The following is a 20030-nucleotide window of genomic DNA, read 5'->3' on the forward strand; positions in this document are numbered from 1 at the left end:
ATTAAAAGTGCAGCGACCTACAAAGTTATCAGTGTCCAATATCCTTTCGATGTCGGTTTTTTTTTTTGTAAAGTTACAAAGTGAAGTTAAGGTGGGTTGCACATGGAGGTGAAGAATGTTGGGGAATGTAGTCTTCCTCCACCAGCCTTGGACGAATAGCCGAAACAGTCCTTAATTCCGAGGCGGACGAGGCGACAACTCAGGTTGGTTTGTCGCGCGTGGAGGGAAGGATGCGAAGCGCTTACCTAAACAGAAGCACACGGGTTTAATCCGGAACCCACAAAACATGCAAACATGACCAAGAAAATTCAACAATAATGATTTAAATGTAAATAAATGAAGAAATTAAAATATCGAAATAAATGCTGAGGTAACTTAATTTCCTACCCAAGGTACCTCCACAGGCAGACTCAAATACAGAGGAGGGGACCGATAAAATAAAATCCCTTTAGCTGGCCGGCACTCAGCTTTGGCCTCAATTGATGGTCATCAAAACTCTAAGCTACCGCGTGGGAAGCGCACAGGATGGCGGCGGCGCCACGTCCATAGCAGCCACCGGTGTGAGACAAGCAGATAGGACGGCCTCCTTCGCCTCCAAAAAGCACCACAGCCAAAACCTCCCTCACAATGCTGCTCACGCAGCCAAGAACTCCTCACTCTCTTCAAAAGTGCACCACAAAGGCCAGCCTTCTCCTCACAGGCACAAACCAATGATGGCCAAGCTTCCTCCGAGCAAAAACACCGAGAGAGCGACTCTTTGTCCTACCGTCGTTTCTCACTCGAACCTTCTCTCCTGACGTCACACTGTCCAATCGCCGAGCTCCACGGAATCACCCCATGTCTCCTTCACCAATCACGAAGCTCGGGGCGTGGCCTGCCGGCTTTGCTCTTCCACGCCCCTCGTACCACTCTTGGGGTGTGGCCTTTTTCCTTATTAGGTTGGTGGGGTTGGGTTTACTTGCCGAATGGCTCTGTTTGGCTTGCAGGGAATGGATGTTGTTGTTTAAACGGAGGTCTTTATGGCCACCCTTGTTGTAGTTGTAAAAACGTAGGGAAAAGCCACAGGGGGCAATCACATACTGGGGGAAAACTAACCTTAATCCCTAATTAGTTAACACCCCCCCCCCCCCCAGTGTGAAGACACATAACCAATCTTAAGCTCCAGTTTCCCTACTTAAATTCATCGAGATGTCTCCTTCATGTCCATGGTCCATGTTATCACTATACAATCCTATATTTACTATGGGATTCCTCCATCTACCCCCTCAAACGTAACAATATGCAAACTATACCAAGGTGTCCATACCAAGCATATCAAGTTGTCCTGTAGACTTGCACAAGCTACTTGTGAATAGATGTCCTTCAGAGGAATATTAATCATACAGGCCTCATTTGGAGCATTTTAGGGATATGATTTCCTAAAGTTATAAGCTTAATTAAGTTATAGTGAGACTGTTGCTGTAAAATAAACAAATGATCGAGTTGGTAAATAATGATGAGACGTATTGCAGATGTTCCCTCCATTTAACCCATTGTAAGTTTATACTAGTGAAGAACCCATCTTTATGAACGAGGTAATTAGGGTAAAAACCGATATATGGCATGATATCTCAAAAAATACAAACGGATTCGGACGAAACTTGGTAGACACGTTGAGTGTGTGACAAGGACGAATCAATTAGATTTTGGTGAAGATCCGAATAAGGATCTGGATCCGATCATTTTTAAAGTGATTCTTCAACATTGAGAGATATGGCAAAAAACGATATATAGCATATCTCAAAAAGTTATGGACGGATTCGGACGAAACTTGGTGGAGAGGTTGGATGTGTGACACGGATGAAATGATTAGATTTTGGAGAAGATTTGAATCTGGATACTATAATTTTTTTTAGTGACTTGTCACCATTGAGAGATGAGGCCAAAAATTATATATAGCATGATATTTCGAAGAGTTGTGGACAAGTTATGACAAAACTTAATGAATGAGTTGGGTAGGTGACAAAAACAAGCCGATTAGATTTTGGTTGGCCAAAACAGTATTTTTTGTTTTTTGATTAATCAATTAATTGATTAGTTACTTAATAATTATCGATTAATTAAGTACATATTTATTTCCTTTCTCATCTGGGAATTATCTCAGGCACTTTTTGAGCTAGGAAGCTGATATTTGGACATGACAATGACCAAGTGATCTGGCTGTAAAGGCTAATTTTGATTTATTGATTAATCAATTAATCGATTAATTATTTAATTTTTCAACTAATGACTTCATCAATTTTTTTTAAAGTTATAGATTCGGATGAAATGGTGATGGTTTAGGTATTCTAGTAGCCAATTTATTAATAATGTAATTATTTTACAATTATTATTTATTTATTTTCATTATTAATCACTTATTTATTTTCTTTCTAAATGGGCAATATCTCAGGCACCTTTTGAGCTAGGAAGCTGATATTTGGACACAACAGTGACAAAGTGACGTGGCTATAAAGGATATTTTTGATGTATTGATTGATCAATCAATCGATTTGTTATTTAATTATTTTTCAAAAAGTTACAGCTTTGGATGAAACACTGGTGGTCGGATGAAACACTGGTAAACGTTACAGCTATTAGCCAATTGATTAAGAAATTGTATTACAATTATAATTTTTTGATTTTAATTGCCCAATTGATCAATCAATTATTGTGCACCTCTAACTCCCAATGCCGTTTCTATGTGCTGCACTGCGGCCTTGCCAGGCACCAAAGGCACCCTAGCAATACTGCGCTGGAGGATATTTATTTTTTGGCATGGTGGCAGTGTATTTTGAATGTGTCTGTACTTGTTATTGTAATCTTTCCATAATTCCCAGCATTGTTGGTCTTATGACCCTCCCTCTCTCTCCCCTACCTCCACCCACACAACGACAACCAAAAAACAGCACTGTAACTTATCTGCAGATTTCTGCAAGATTTTATCAGCAAGTCCATGGTCAATCAAAGACTGACATTGTAAAAGGACTGAATAGAAAATGCAGTTGTTGTTAGTGTTACCGCTGTTGCAGTTTCCTGGTAATGGAGTTAGTATTTTGGAATCTTTCCAGAGTGCTTTGCTATGAGTTTCCTCCACTTTGTCAACAGGCAATGTGAGGACTTCAACGTCCATCAGCAATCAATCCTGCTGAACTAGTAAACAGCTTAACCCAAGAGAGGTGTACACCTGTGTATACCCACTCATACAGAATGGGTATACCCAGGGGTACACCTATCCAGGATTAAGATCCCATTTGAGGGATGGTGCTCTTATTTATGTAACATCTTGCCTGTGAAACACCAGGGTAACAGTTTATAGTCGGGCGGATAGTTAAACCCAGATGAGACAGAACATAGTAAAGTGGACAGACCGAAACTTCGGTTAAAATTACTGCAAAAATATAGAAATAACAATTTCATTACTGCCAGTTAGTGACTTAATTGGCAACCACAGACTCAGCCCTCTTATACTTTCCAACAGGTGCCTTTCAGATCATATGTAAATTATAAAAGTCCCCATGCAGCTACATGAAAATATTTGATTTTAAAAGATTACATTGTTGAAAGTATTTGCTTAAAAAAATGTTTTCAATTCGGAATTTGATGCATTAGAAAAACCAAAACTACAACACTACCATGTGCTTACACCAAGTGATATTACAAATGCTATGGATATGTCGGCAATGGCATGCAGCATATTGTGGTGGGTAAAAGCCAATGCTGTAGAATTCCAAACTTCAATGATGGCATCATCAGCTGCATATGCAACAGACTCTTCCAAGAAAATACAGTGAAAGTCCGATATTGGGAAATGTTTGTTAAGACTTGTGTTTTACTATGGAAGAATTGTGCAGATTATTAAAGTTTGTTGTCTCCTTTGAAACATAAACCTAACACAAACTTAGCATTTGAAGACTATGACCCCTGTGATGCCTGAACCAGACACCAAAATCCTCCATACACAACAGAAACCTTCTTTTATATAGAACCCAGAGGGAATATGATACCATCAACTTAGATTTCTTTGGCTATAAACTTTAAACATTCGGCCACTGGATCACACTTTTTCATGACCTTCACTTTCCTTTTGTGTTGATATTTTTCCTTCAGTATCTAAGACTCATGGAGGACATTGTACCTACTCATATATCACATGTTGCGGAAGGACATTGAGAGACATCAGTGTGCTTTTACTTGGATTATAAGGACATTTATAGTAGACAATTAATAGCAAATGTAATCAGGTTAAGTTTAATGCTTCTAAAACTCAATTTCTTCCCATCTCTCTCTCTCGAAAACTCCCCTCAACTCTCCAATCTCCTTTGAAAGCTCCACAACTACACCATTTGATTTAATAAACCTACTAGGTATTACCCTAACATCAAATTTATCCTGGAATCCACACATTGCACAAATAGCTAAGTCTGCCTCTAAAGAACTCAGTCTTATTCAGATGTCGAAGATTCTTCTCCTCTCAACAGTTGCTTCGACTTTATAAAGGATTGATTCGTCCTTGTATAGAGAACTGCTCCCACATCTGGGGAGGTTCTAGCTCCACATACTTACTGGACAGTATTGAATCCAAAGTAATCCGGCTTATCAACTCTCCCAATCTGACCTCAAAACTCGACCCGCTCGAATTATGCCACAAAGTTGGCTCTCTTTCTCTTTTCTAAAGATATTTCTTCGGTTTCTGCTCCCAAGAACTTGCTGCTTGTGTGCCTCCACCATTAGCCAATGAACACTCGACAAGCCACTACATTGCATGATTATTGTGTGCCCATTGGCAACTCAAGGGTGGGCCGTATGATGTTTGTTTCTTCCCCTCCACTGCTAAACTCTGGAACTCTTTACCTTCCCATGTATTTCCAAACACTTACGATCTTCCCCTTTTCAAAAAGAATCGTTTTTACTTCCTCAAAAAGTCTTAGACTATTCTCTCTTTCTACACTTTTCTATCAATGCAGCTCTTTTATTTAAGGCATGGCCTCGATGAGGACTATTTTGTCCATGACAGGAGACTTCAACTAAAAAAAAAGACAATTAATAGTTTGAAAGGATGCTGCGTACATAGTGCACTTACCTTGGAGCTGCTGTCTTGTCTCAGTTTGATTATCAAACTGTCGGATTGGTGCTTCACATGTAATGGGTTGCATCAAAAAGTTTGCCATCACTTCCATGGACGCTAATCTGGATGTCCCATCTGCTAGCATTAGCTATTGGATGTAAAGTATCCAATGGAGTCTTTGACAAAGAGAAGGCGAGTAATCATAGATATTTTTGCCAAATTCTAAGTTCCTGCCCTAACGAGCTCCAGTCATATGTCACGCCTGGCCAGACAGTTTGTGAAAGAGTTGGATCTTCTGCGGCCAGCTCAACAATAGAGTAGGAACTAAAATGGCACTCAGTAGAAAGCATACCTTCACCAGGCTGAACAGTTTACATTTTGTATCCCACTGATAGGTCGGATTTGCATCCAGGCCGGAACCAAAATCAAATAAGCTTGTTCTTGCCAGTTGCCAACTACTCAAGTCATCCACCACGTTTTGTCATAATCCGTCCACCACTTTTTGAGATATCATGCTACATATAATTTTTGGTCCTGTCTCTCAATGGTGAAGAATCACTTGAAAAATAAATATATTTATCATATCTGGATCCGGATCTTCACCAAAACCTAATCAATTTGTCCTTGTCACACACCAAACTTGTCCACTAAGGTTCGTCTAAATCCGTCCATAATTTTTTTAGATATCCTGCTAACAGACAGACAGACTTGGTTGAAAACATAACCTCCGCCCACCTCCGTGGCGTAGGTAATAATTAGAGACATTGAAAAAGTAGTGGTAATAAGCAATGAGCCAATACAGTATACAGATTTCAACCCGGGATCCATGCATCATGATCAAATGGAACCACCAAAGAGGTCGTTCCTGAAGGAACCTCCTCACCAAACATCTTGTTAAGGTCCCATACCAGTAAGGCTACTGAGGCGTAGCTCCCGCAGGCCAAGCTTCTGCTCTGGGTTTGTCTTGTTGTAGTTGAGTAGAACAGTGAGGGCGAAATGCTCATCGTACAGCTCCATTCCTCGGATCAGCTGGAGGTTATCCAAGGGGATGTAGTCCATCTCGTTCAAGGCAATGAGTACGTAACCTGACACTTCACGGATGGTCTGTGGGGGAACAACAATAATCCTAGTACATTTTGTCACCACAATTATGTAGTTTTCATAATCAAATAAAATGTTGGAGAAGCTAGTTAATGCAATTCACCTCATTTTTCTCTTGTCATCACCTCCTCTTCCCTTCTAATACTTATTTCATTATATTCTCAATACCAACCCCCATGATGTACACAATATGGAGATGATCCCAAATTTCCAATGCAAAATAGTATTGTACAATTCTTAATCTTGTATTTCCCTACACTACTTCCGCGGAATAACTCTTCGACTCGAGAGGTCTCACAAGGTGAATAAAGAATGGCTCTTCCTTATGAATCCCATAACTACTTTCTCCCATTGTCTTACTCATCATCTCATCTATTAAGTAATTTCAATTTTCTATCACATACATCGGAGTTTTCATTTCCCCATCTCCAATCTTCATAGTCTTCTTCTTCTTCTTCCTCATTTCCCTTTACTATCAATAACCATTCCCTCTGGGAACTTGGCAGATAAGCCAAATTTGGTCGAGATTAACCCATCCTTACAGACAAAAATCGTTGAGTCAGCTTCCCACCTTCACCAGAGAATGAGGGGATTATGGGGCTCAGTTTTGTGCCAATCACCTGGCCCTGCGAACCCCTATCACGTATGCAAAATATTAGTGGAGATTGGCCCAGCCCGGTTTTTGTTATATGATTTTCAGATGTACATACATACATAAATATATGCATACATACAGGGAATTGCTTTATTTTAGACAGTAGGATATGGGGCGAGGATGCTGCGGCCCACCTGTTTGTACAATAATCCTTCATTTCTCGATATCCCCAGCCAACTCTCCCCACTCTTCCATCATCCCCATCTTACTTACATCCCTCCTCACCAATCTTCCCATTTCAGTCGAGGTCTACCTATTTTCCTCCTACCTTGCTCCCTCAAACCGTTCGATTTCTTTGCCATTCTATCTTCCTTCATCCGTACCAAGTGCTCAGCCCACCTTTTCGCCAATCTCCCTGTCAAGCTCGTCCTCACATAGATCTCCTTCCTCAGTTTGTCCATCCTTCTTCTATCCACCCCCTTCACTCCCGCTATTCTCCTGGCCCAATTGTTGCAGACCTGCAGACTGTTGTTGCTTCTCTGTCAGTACCACGATCTCCAGACCATAAAGGTAGGCCGACCACATACAAGACCACACAACATTCCCTTTCAATTTCCTTTATATTTTACTGTCTTACATGAGTCTCTCCACTTCACTCCATACACATGTACACACTTGTATCCTCCCCCACACATCTGCCTCTGAACTACCATCCTCGGTCACTGTTCCATCAAGATACTGAAATCTTCTTCCCTTCCAAATCTTCTTCCCCTCTAAACTGATGTTCAGTTCCTTTCTCTGCTGTCCGAACAATATTCCTCCAGCCCATCCTCGATACATGGGTCTCGAGCACATCCTTCCACTCCTCCATTGCCTCCTGCATTTCCTGCAAGCTTACCGCCTCAATAACTGGATCGCCTTCATATATTATCTTTCTCAGAATCCCTCCCTTGCTGAGCCTCCTGCTCACCAGCTCCATCCCTATAATAAACAGTAGTGGACTGAGTGAACTTCACTGCCTCAATGTTCATGTTGAACTCTTCTGACAATCCATGACCAACTGAAACTCTTCCCTGCATTCCCTTATATGTATCTTCCACCAACGTAGCTTCTGTTTCCCACACTCCCATCCATCTCAGCATTGTTGTAAACCTTCTCAAGGTCCACAAACCCGAAACCAATATCACCTTGCATTTCCAACCTCTTCTCTGCCAACTGTCTCACCGTAAACACATACGCCTACCTCTAGCCTTTCTCAACCTCCTGTTGTTCTTCGCCTATCTCCTGCTCCACAATTTTCCTTATCCTCCCATCCATAATCCTCTAATAACTCCATGACATGGCATAGAAGTGTGATGCCCCGGAACCTCCCAGAAACTTGCGCGTCTCCATTTCTCTTCCGTATTGGAACAATAGGACCGGTCTGCCACTCCTCCAGAATGTTACTCTCTCTCATACATACATTCAACAGTCTCTTCATCCAACTGACTCCAACTCTTTCTACCACAATTAGCATATCTGCACGTATTTCATCAATGTCCTCCCCTTCTTCATCCTCTTTAATGCTGTTGGCACCTCCTCCACAATCTCCATTACTTCCACATTCCCGTCTACATAGCTCGGTAGCTCCAGCTCACATAGCTCCCTGGTTCAACACCTCATTGCACTATCCTTCATATATCTTAATTACCGCCTCCCTTTCCGTCACTACCTTCCTGTCTCAATCCTTGATCACCACCAGTTCCTTAGACATCCTTCCCGTCGTCATCCCTGTCTCGGGCCAATTTATAGATCATCTTTTTCCCACCATCCTTGTCTAACTTGCAGTACACATCCATTTCCATATATCATCCCTCGCCTTGTTCACAGCTCCACTTGCTGCTTTCTTCTTCTGCCCATACAAGTACAGTAACCCTGCATCCAGTTGTCCTCCTCCATCCTAGATCTTCTCTATCCTCTTCCAAAGTTCCTTCTTCTCGACTGCTTTCACTATAATATTTCCTCTGTCCACCATGCCTGGTTTATATGCCTTGACATTGTGCCCTTTCCTTTCGTCCACATATTTTCTGCAATTCCCCTAAATGCCTCTCTGTACTTCTTCCGCTCATCAAGCTCTCAGCTTCATCACTAATTTCCTCAAACTTTTCCTTCTCCCTCTCCTTGTACGTTACAACGACTTTGTTTTTGCAATCCAACCACTTGGTAGTCTTCTGGCCCACACTCTTAGCTTCTTTTCTCTTCTGCAAGAACATAACAAACACCACAGAAATCTAAATAATAATTTAAAAAATTAAAATGTATACTAAATCAAATTGGGACAACAGAGTGCTGGCACTGGAGTAATCCTCATCTGTTGAGCATTTAATATGGGCTTTACCAGAAAGTAATTCCTCCAGAATTTTTCCGAGCAAAATGCTGATAGTGAGGAAAGGCCATGGCCAAGCAATCCAAGAAAATAAGTGATCCCAGAAGCAGGTGAATGTACCTTATATCCCAAGGACATCTGAGGGAAATCTAAAGGTCATGATAGCCAACTTTGAAAACTTTCCATTTACATTCTTCCCACAGACTTTCAGCCTCTAAGGTATTTTGGCTTGGTATGATGTTGACCAATGGTAACGTAGAGTTGGCTGGCTGCATTTAACATCAACCTCTAAATGTGAAAACAAGGTGAAAAAACCACCATGGTCACCCGTAGCCTCCAGCTTGACAGTTTACCTTTATGCAACAAGGAACTTAATATGTGACAAGAGCTGCCAGGAAAGGCAGATAGAGGCTGCCTGAAGTGCTTTAATGAATATATACGTATATATATATATGTCTGATGGTAGCTCTACAGTTTCTTAAATTTAAATAACATTAGATTTATTAATGTGATAATTAGCATTTCAATTGGTCCTTCTCAGATTGAAGATTCTCTTGCTATCTTATGAGTGAGACCTAGACCAAGTTTGTAGATTTATGATCAACAATGAATGCTTTCCTTTCCGCATGCACAGCCTAGTAGGATGGCCAAGAGGTATGCACACTCGCCTCTAAGCTGTCTAGCCTGGGTTTGAATACCGGCTCAGCTATAAATTATTCCGGTGTTTCACACACATGGTGATTCATCAATTTGTGTGTGCCATCCCTCGGACGGAAGACGTTAAACAGGCGTCCCGGTATGCCAGCATTCATTGGTGGGCATTGAAGATCTCACGGTGTCCTTCGTGAAGAGTGGGCGAGCTATCGCCAGCACGAGCACCATGGCCACATTACAAATTCCTGCTCTAGCCAGCAGAGGGTATTGAATCAGCGGCACATCTGTGGCCTCAGCCAATGACGCTGCCCTGCAGCCTTGAGCTGCGAACTAATGAACGAACGCTGCATGCACATCAATGTATTGCCCTTCAATTCGGCAACAATGGTTTAGCCCTGTGATGAACCTCAACACTCATGACAGCGGTAACACAACTGTGCTGCAACCTTATAAATTAAAAAATATCTCATTTATTTCAGAAGATCATGCTTGATATGAGAGAGACAGAGAGAGACAGAGACAGACAGAGACAGAGAGAGACAGAGAGAGAGACAGAGAGACAGAGACAGAGAGACAGACAGAGAGAGACAGAGAGAGAAAGAGAAAGAGAAAGAAAGAAAGAGAGAGACATTTTGACATTTCGTTCCTCTTTATTACTAGGAAGTCAGTGTACATGATAAAAAGTCATATGACACATTTCATATAAATGAAGATGGGGGTTACATGAGAGCAAGGACTAGAATTTACAAATGAACTTGGAGGACACCATCAACCAAGCTGCATAGGGATTCCTTCACGCACCATCGCTGTGAGAAAAGTGTACATTCAATGAATTCAAGTGTACATCTGGACTACCACAATGTACTGAGTCCAAAGTGTACATCTGGACTCAGTGCCTCAGTCCAGATGTAAACGAGACGTAACTAGACCTTTGAAAATCATAAAAACATCATCATCAGATAAAAGTAGTGCACGAATGGTTTACATTTTGTGCTTTCTTGATAAATAAAAAGCAAGTTTTGCCTCCGCAAACAGATAGTTGGCTAAAATACATTCCTCTTTACACCGGTAAGAAATATTAAAGCCAAATATAAAAACACAATGTGTGAAAACCAAGCCTAGCCCTTCAATCACACATGATAAAACTGAATAAAGAGGAGCCAACCTCGTACATTCAATAAAAGCATGAAAAACAGTTTCAGGGACATCACAGAAGGGACACATTTCCGAGTTGTCAGGGCATATGCGGTGAGATAAAACGTTTGAAGATAAAATATAATGTGCCAGTCGCCATTGCAGGTCCCCAGTGCGTTTGACAATGGGTACCCTATACATGGTGAACCATTTGATTGTTGCGGCAGCGCCAATTTGGAGCAGAGGTCTCCAGTGTGTTTGTGGTTCTGTCGGTTTACAGGGAACAAGAATTCCAACACACATGGAATAAACAGAGGATTTCTCCATTGTATTAAAAGGAATAAGACCTTGGAAAGAAATTAAAAGTTTTGGAAAGGGGCATTGGGACAAAGGAGGGTTAGCTTCCACCAGTGGGTCCCATTTTAGCCCGGTTTGTTTAAAAAGGCGTAAAATCAGAGAGAAGATCCTCCCAATGACTCTGCTAGAATGAACACCAGTAGCCACAGCAATGTCAGCTGCTGACTTCCATTTATGGAGAAAAGGGTCTCGAAAGTTTTTGACCTCAGTGCAATCAATATCAATGAATTTTTGCATAAAAGATCGGTCACTACAGACCCCTTTAAAAACTGGGTTTAAAAAGACTGGCTCATTTAAAAACATTGGGAGGGAATAATCACATGTATCACGCTGAAACTGAATCGCCTGAAATCTTCCAGCATGCTCCTGTAGAACAAGGGGACCAAAGTTAAATCAACGCTCTTGATGTTGATGAGAAAGAGCTGCTGGTCCAAATCAAGTTTCCCGGCTTGCCTAAGTAGGCAGTGAGCAAAAGCTTTCCACGGGACATCTGTGTACAGAAGCCGGCGTAGTGAGAGGAGGCGAAAAGCCATCACCTTACTGTTGACATCGACCAACCCCTGTCCACCTTCAGCGACGGGCAGGCTTAGCACGCCTGACCGGAGCCAGTGTTCCCCCCCCCCCCCCCCCCCAAAAAGGTCAATAAAAACACTTGAGAGTTTTTAAAGAATAAAAACTGGGGCTTGTAGTGCCTTAAGCTTATGCCACAGCATTGATGCCACAAGCTGGTTTATTATCAGGGCGCGACCCCGATAAGAGAGCTGATTCAGTAAACCTTTCCATTTTAGAAGCCGCTACTCAGTTTTAGTTATGAGGGTTTCCCAGTTCTTCGAGACGAAGTCCGGAGTGCCAAGAGAGTCCCCGAGATAATGTATCCCGTCTCGTGCCCACACAAGCTGGCCGGGCAAGGTTGGAGGAGGGGCGTCACTTTGCGGACCCAAGTAGAGAGCATTGCTCTTGAGCCAGTTGATTTTTGCAGAGCTTGCTGAGCTAAACTCCTGGACACAATGAACCAAGGAAGAAACATCTTCATCAGAGCGAACAATTATGCACAGGTCATCTGCGTAGGCAATTGTCTTGACCGGGTTTACTGCTGGAAGGGGGGCGAAACCAAGAAGGCACGCACGCAATCGAATAAGCAAAGGCTCAACTGAAAGGGAGTACAAAAGACCAGACAAGGGGCACCCTTGGCGAATTCCTCTACAAACAGAGAAAGGCTGGCATAAAATATTATTTACTTTTAACAAACTAAAGGTATTATGATACAATAATTTAGTGTAAGATAAAAATTTCCGCGATACCAAAGCCCCGTAAAACAGAAAAGAGATAAAAATGATTAATTGCATCAAAAGCTTTTTCCTGGTCAAGGAAAACCAAACCAACATTCCTTTGTTCAATGGTACAAATATCGATAATGTCGCGAACGATAAAAAATACTATCGTGTATAGTCCTTTTGGGAATGCAGTAGGATTGGTCGGGGTGTACAATCTCCCCAATCACCGGCTTGAGGCGGTTTGCAAGAGCTTTGGAAAAGATTTTATAGTCAGTACAAAGTAACGAGATTGGACGCCAGTTTTTCAAGTTCTGAAGGTCTCCTTTCTTGGGAATGAGGGCAAGTACAGCCCTGCGACAACTGAGGGGCAGCGACCCAGATCGCAAGCTGTCGTTTAAAAGACCAAGTAGTTCAGGACCCAAAAGGTTCCAAAAAGCCCGGTAGAGTTCCATTGGGATCCCATCTAAGCCTGACGCCTTGCCAGTGGGTAAAGTTTGCAATGCGGAAAAAGGTTCTTCCAAAGTAACTTCCACATCCAACTGTAGGCGTGCCGTTTCGGACAAGGTGGGCAAAGAGGCAACCAGAGAGTCAATCATTCCATGATCAATGTTCTTGGCACGGTACAAGTCAGAGAAGTATTCCTTGGCGGAACCTCTGATACATTTTTGATCGTATGTCACTCTCCCTTCTTTTGTCCGAAGCGAGGTTAGTTGCTGGCTTCGTTTGGTTCGGGTTTCCAATCCAAAGAACTTGGAAGAGGTATCTAGAAAACACACATTTTCCATTCGGAACCGGACCAAAGCTCCTCTAGCTCAATTACACACAATTCAGCAAGAAGGGCCTTTTTCTTAGCCAACAAAAGGTTAGTCCATTCAGCATTAGAAGCTGAGAGGTTGGATTGTAAAGTTAGAATCTCCTTGGTAAGCAGGGATTGAAGAGCAACATCATTCTTGGTATGAAATGACCCGTACTGCTGGCAAAACATTTTTATCTGGGCTTTTGCATTGTCCCACCACTGTCCGAGGAGAGGGAAGGAAGCTTTCTGCAGGAGTAAAGTCTCCCAGAAGATTTTAAAAGCATCAATAAAACATTTGTCTTCCAGAAGACTAACATTGAATGTCCAATAAACAGCACCACGATTACAAATCGGGGAGAAAGTGCGAAACACAACCATGTGGTGATCTGAGAAACCACTCGGGACAATACCAGTATGGGTCACAATATTTAAAAAATCACTATTAATATAAAACCTGTCTAACCTTGCGAGGGACAGACGGCCATTTAAACACCGACATCATGTATACTGGCGTGTGGCTGGATTTCGAGTTCTCCAGATGTCAACAAGGGAGAAGGTTGTCAAAGTCCTAGTCAGAGGCACAATACTTGCTGGATGAGGCTCATTCCCATTGCGATCAATGGTAGAGTCCAACGTACAGTTAAAATCCCCTCCTAAACAAACAAATCCATTAAAATCAAAATGTGCAAGATAAGTTTCTAACTGTGTGAAAAAAGCAAATCTATCCGTGCTGTCACTGGGTGCATAGATGTTCAGTATCGTGTGTTTAAAACCATTAAGAGTGAAAGTGAGAGAGATTAAGTACCCTTTAATTATTTCATTAAAATCAACAATGAGATTACAGAGAGAAGGATGTAAATAAATGGCTACCCCAGCCCTAGGACACTCTAAGCTACTGAAGAACCACCTTCCTTTCATTATTCTTTCCCATTCACTCATACAGGAGGAACTACATCTGGTTTCTTGTAAGAGTAAGATATCAATGTGGTTCTTCAAAACAAGCTCCCTAACTTCAGCTTTCCGTAAATATGAGCGTCCTCCGTTTATGTTTAAAGTGGCTATAGAAAAAGCCATAGTGTGGAATTTGGGGAAAGGTATCAGTCAATTTGGTCATGATATGCCTGGAGCTGCTTCCTTGCTTTCAGAATCCATTTTCTGAGACGAAACATTTGTGGTTCAGTCATACCAAACTGCTCAGACTGAAGGAGCAGTCACTTTGCGGAGATGATAAAACTGTGCAGATCAGGGAAGGAATCCTGAATTTTAACATTTCTCTTACGAAAAGCGTGATGTAGAAACTTTAGGATCTCCTGGGGGGGGGGGGGGGGGGGCACAGTCGGACCACTCTCCGGTTCCTGGGATAAGCCTGGATCATTCCAGACCTCGATGCTACCACCAGAGGCAAGCGACGACGCGCCATCAGAATCGTAGTTCGATTGGGGATCTACATCAATACCGTGCTCCCCCGGTGCAGCAGGTATTTCCATTTCTGCCGGGAGGGGAAAAGCTATTTCCGAAGCAGAACATACACGCTCCGCTTCCATCATGTCCGGGGTTGTCTGTGGCGCAGACATCTCAGACACTTCACCCTTAGCAGGGAGAGGGACTAAAACAGGTTCATTACTGACGTCCATGGTTGTAGTATCGGCAACCACAGGGGTAGTCACAGCTACCTCTTGGGACACGACACTACCTCCTTGTACCTCTTGGGGAACAACACTACCTCCTTGTGCCTCTTGCGGCACGACAATACCTCCTTGTTCCTCTTGGGACACGATACCACCTCCTTGTACCTCTTGGGGCACGACACTACCTCCTTGTACCTCTTGGGGCACGACACTACCTCCTTGTACCTCTTGGGGCACGACACTACCTCCTTGTACCTCTTGGGGCACGACACTACCTCCTTGTTCCTCTTTGGACACGACACCACCTCCTTGTACCTCCTGGGACACGACACCACCTCCTTGTACTTCCTGGGACACGACACTACCTCCTTGTACCTCTTGGGGCACGACACTACCTCCTTGTACCTCTTTGGGCACGACACTACCTCCTTGTCCCTCTTGGGGCACGACACTACCTCTTTGTACCTCTTGGGGCACAACACTACCTCCTTGTACCTCTTGGGGCACGACACTACCTCCTTGTACTTCTTGGGGCACAACACTACCTCCTTGTACCTCTTGTTGCACGACACTACCTACTTATACCTCTTGGGGCACGACACCACCTCCTTGTTCGTGCTCGTGTTTGTCTTGCTCGTTATCAGGAGCGTTATTATTATCCTCCGTAGCTAACACGGCAAATCTGTTTTCCGTTTTCACGGCAGCAAACGGAGCAGCTGCATCTAAATGGGAGCCATTTAATTTGCCCGACGGCGCCAGTTTTTTCAGAACGCTTACCGTTAGGCGTTACATCGTGACCATTGACGTTTGGGCGCTTGTTTCTCTGAGATTGAATGGTGATAAAACCCTCATCATCCGCATAAGGTCCCTTTAGTTCCACACTCGCACCGTGGGGCTGATTATGGGAGGTGTCTGTGCACTCCTCCGCTCTAGATGTGCCACTCATGCCTGGCTTGGGCTCCGCGACTCTAGATGTACCACTAATGCTTGGCTTGGGTTCCACGGCTCTAGATGTGCCACTCGTGCTTGGTTTGGGCTCCAGGTGTTGAGATTCCCGGTTAGGTTCCACATGTTGAGATTCGCCACCGAGAATGTTTGGTTTTGGACAAGCGTTCTTTAAATGTCCGTGCTCGCCACAAATAAAGCACGTCATTGCCTCAGTAGCGATATACATTTGGTAGCTGCGATCTTTGTGCTTCATAGTCACAGCAGCACGAAGCGATTGTGCATTATTCTTTAAAACAATATAACAGTGACGCCGGAAAGACATTATGTGTCGAACTGAAGCGCCAGAATGCAAACGTAAGGGGATCATTGAGATCCGTGACACGACCGTCCCAAAACGATTTAAAGCACAGGTGATCTCCTCGCTTTTAAAGAAAGGCGGTATATTCGAAATAATAATTTTAACGGCAGGTGTGTCCAAAGGACACACAGTAAGAAAAAGATCCGGTGCGACAGACAAGCCGGTTTCTACTGTCTGAGCAACGTATCGCTCTTCGGACAGGAAGAGCACGACACGTTGATTCATTTTTGACACTGCGAGAATGTTTTCGAGCCCAATTTGTTCTCCGAAACCCATTACAACGTCGTCAACACTAACTCCGTCCGGCGGACAAACTATGACCCCGTTCTTTGGAGTAAGTGCCTCATACACACTATTGTGCAAACGTACGTTTGCCATTGTGTAAAATTAACAAATGAAGTAAATTGAAAAATCAAAAACAAACCTGCCACAAGCGAATCTAGCAAGTGGAGGAAAAGGAAAAGTAATAATATGGATGAAGTATTTAGCCAAGAAAAGGCTAAACGTATAAACACGGCAAATGGAAGAGGAGGCCCAAACCCGGAGGTCCTGAACAGGCCTGCAAATCACCTACCGTGCACGCTCTCTTTCTCTCTCCTGCCTCAACAAAGAAAGGAAACACAGGGAAAACTTCACAAACACGTACAAGGACACAAAGGGAGTGAAATGGAGGATGGGAAAGACAAACACCACAACACAGTACTCACAGCTCCTCACACACAGCCGCCATGATTGCCACACCCACGCACGACTCACCAACATCCAGCAGGGGCACGAGAGAGAGAGAGAGAGAGAGAGAGAGAGAGAGAGAGAGAGAGAGAGAGGGAGAGGGAGAGACAGGGAGAGACAGGGAGAGACAGGGAGAGAGAGAGAGAGAGAGAGAGAGAGACTTTGACTTTTAAACTCTTTTTATTATAAAAGTATAAAACAAGAGTACCACCAAAGGCAATTCATCCAGGAAAATCAGTAAAATCATAGAAATCCCGGAAGGAAAAAACAATCAGTGCACTGCAAACCAAGCAACAGAAAAGGTGCAAATACCAAAAAAAAACACGAGGAGAAAATCTAGGCATAATTTCTAAACTAGGCATAATTTTATATGTACAAATTTACAATCGCATCCGCAACCATGAGGAGAGACGGAAGAAAGAAAGAAAGAGTAGGTCAAGACCAGGGGGAGAAAAAAGCCGGCAAGGAGAAGCATGGAACAGTGTATAAGAAACACCCGCACTGTATTATAAAGAAATTAACAATTTGTTATCTTGGACCTCACAAATCCCTCCAACACACCAGGTCGCAACAAAATTTGCAAGGTCGTTTGCAGTTTGGGCACAGCCAAATTCAAGCTTGAGCCTTGCTGACACCAACAAACAAAAAAACACCATAATACTGCATTCCTGCATGGGTCTGCTGCCCAGCTTCGCCTTCCACGACAGGTATACGGCCAGTTTAGCGGTAGCGGTTAGGAACCCAAATACAATAGATGTGGTTCCCTTTTTGGGAGGAAAGCCAAAGATGTAAGCTTTCAAAGAAAAGGTAACCCGCAATCTATGGGAAATAAAATTTAACCAATGAAACAAAGGAGAAAGTCTTTCACAATTAATGAAAGCATGAAACAAATCTTCCCTCACCGGACAAAAGGGGCAACAGCCGGAAATGGGGGAAGAAAAACGAATGACAGCATTGGAAGGAACAATCCAGTGGGCCAAACGCCACTGAAGGTCACCTGTTCTTTTAGAAATAAGTCCAGCATACATTGTATCCCATAAAGGCTCAGAGGAGGGACCGGGAGGCAAGAGTCCTTTCCACCGGGTAACCCCAGCTAGAGGTGGGTCCCCAAGAAGAAGTTTCACACAAGACCTATAAATACTCTTGCTGCTCATAGCATGGAAGGGGGCTGACCCTGCGCTCATGGGGGGCAGATCGTTTGGCCATGACTCCCGGTGACATCGACTTCCATGCTATCGACTATCGATGCATGACATCGACTAGGCCATGACCACCCTCGGCTGAGGGACAACATATGGCGCTGGGTCGAAGCCAGTGGTAGCCTCCCCAAAAAAAATCCACCAGTTTCCTCTGGATAGCTTGGAGCAAAACCTCCAGTGGTTGCAGGCAGATGAACCGGTGCCACAAAAGGGTAGTGACGAGGTTGTTGACAACTAGCACGCGACCCTTATAGGAAAGGTGGGGTAGAGCTCTTTTCCATCGGCTCAAACGCCCATCTACCTGGTCAATGATCCTGTCTCAATTGTTCTGGGCATACTGAGGAGGACCGTGGAAGACGCCCAAATACTTGATGCCATCATTTGCCCACACGAGCTCTGCAGGAAGGGGAGGTGGTGGTAATAACGGTGGCACAGGTAAGTCATTTTTTGGAAAGGGGAACCACAGAGCCTTGCTTTTCCCCCAATTACACCTTAATGATGAGGCAAGGTTGAAGTCCGACAAACACTTTGCCATGGCGTCACTGTCGCATTTTCTTTTTATAATGACACATAGGTCGTCGGAATAAGCAGACAGGGTCAAAGGTGGGTGTCCTGGAGAAAGGACGAGTCCAGGGATATCCTTTCTGAGGGCGATTAAGGGAGGTTCCAAGGCGAGGGCAAATAATAGACCTGAAAGTGGACAACCTTGCCTTACCCCTCTATGAACCTTTATGGGTGGGCAAAATTCGTTGTTAACTTTGATCAAGCTGGAGATGTTTGCATATAACAAAGCTATGTAGGCTCTAAAATTAGCACCGAGCCCGCAAGCTTGTAACACATGACACAAAAACTCATGATCAATGCTTTCAAAGGCCTTTGCAAGGTCAAGAAACACCAATCCAAAATCCTCCTTGACACATTTACCAGTTAACAAATCTCTGATTAGGAATATGTTGTCGTAGATGGATCTGCCAGGGATGCCGCAACTTTGATCAGGTGACACCAGGTCCCCAATAACTGTCTTCAGCCGGTTCGCAAGGACCTTGGAAAACAGTTTGTAATCCGTGCACAACAAAGAGATCGGCCGCCAGTTTGACAGGTGTCGGAGATCGCCAGTCTTGGGTAGCAGGCAGAGTACTGCTCTTCTAAAACCGAGCGGTAATTCTCTGGATAAAAGAGATGCATCCAGAACATTGAGCAACTCTGGGCCCAAAATGTCCCAGAATGCCAAAAGAAATTCGGCGGGTAGGCCATCGATGCCAGGGGCCTTTCCCGACTCCATCTCAGCAAGTGCACTGGTTAGCTCTGGAAGGGTAATTGGAGCAGCCAGTTCCAGATGTTGGGCCTCAGCCACAGAAGGAAGATGAGAGGTCAAAACATTCATCATTTCGTGAGAAACTGTTTTGGCCTTGAAAAGATCAGAAAAGAAATCGATTACATTTAATCTTATATCACTTGGATTTGTTAGGATGTTCCCCCCTGGGTCCAAAACCGAAGATACAAGTCGTGCTGGTTTCTCTACAGTTTCTAGGTGAAAGAAAGACTTAGTTGGGGTATCTGAAACCTTTATATTCTGTATTCTTAACCTGACCAGTGTGCCCGCTGCTTTTTCATGGATCAAATCCCTTAATTGGGCCTTCTTCTCGAGTAGCACCCGATAGTTCACTGCGTTGCTCTCATTGGCCAGCTTGCCATCTACCTTAAGATGTCTGCTTCCAAGCAAGCTATCGTGATATGTTTTACATTGGTACAGTGTGAATTAAATTGTTGACAAAATACTCGAATTTGGGCCTTTAGGTTGTCCCA

General features: G+C 43.5%; 1 protein-coding gene across 2 annotated transcripts in view; it reads right to left on the reverse strand.

Moving 5' to 3' along the window:
- LOC137417601 (receptor tyrosine-protein kinase erbB-4-like) overlaps positions 1-20030 on the reverse strand; it is a 249597-nt gene that overhangs the window by 173205 nt on the left and 56362 nt on the right. For both annotated transcript variants that reach the window (XM_078782410.1, XM_068103503.2), the window contains exon 3: positions 5995-6190. In XM_078782410.1, the coding sequence (XP_078638536.1) occupies positions 5995-6190 (196 nt within the window). The remainder of the gene's footprint in view (positions 1-5994; positions 6191-20030) is intronic.

The sequence above is a fragment of the Myxine glutinosa genome, chromosome 1 (genome assembly GCF_964187855.1).
Source record: "Myxine glutinosa chromosome 1, kmMyxGlut1.1, whole genome shotgun sequence".
In the NCBI taxonomy this organism is placed as follows: domain Eukaryota; kingdom Metazoa; phylum Chordata; class Myxini; order Myxiniformes; family Myxinidae; genus Myxine; species Myxine glutinosa.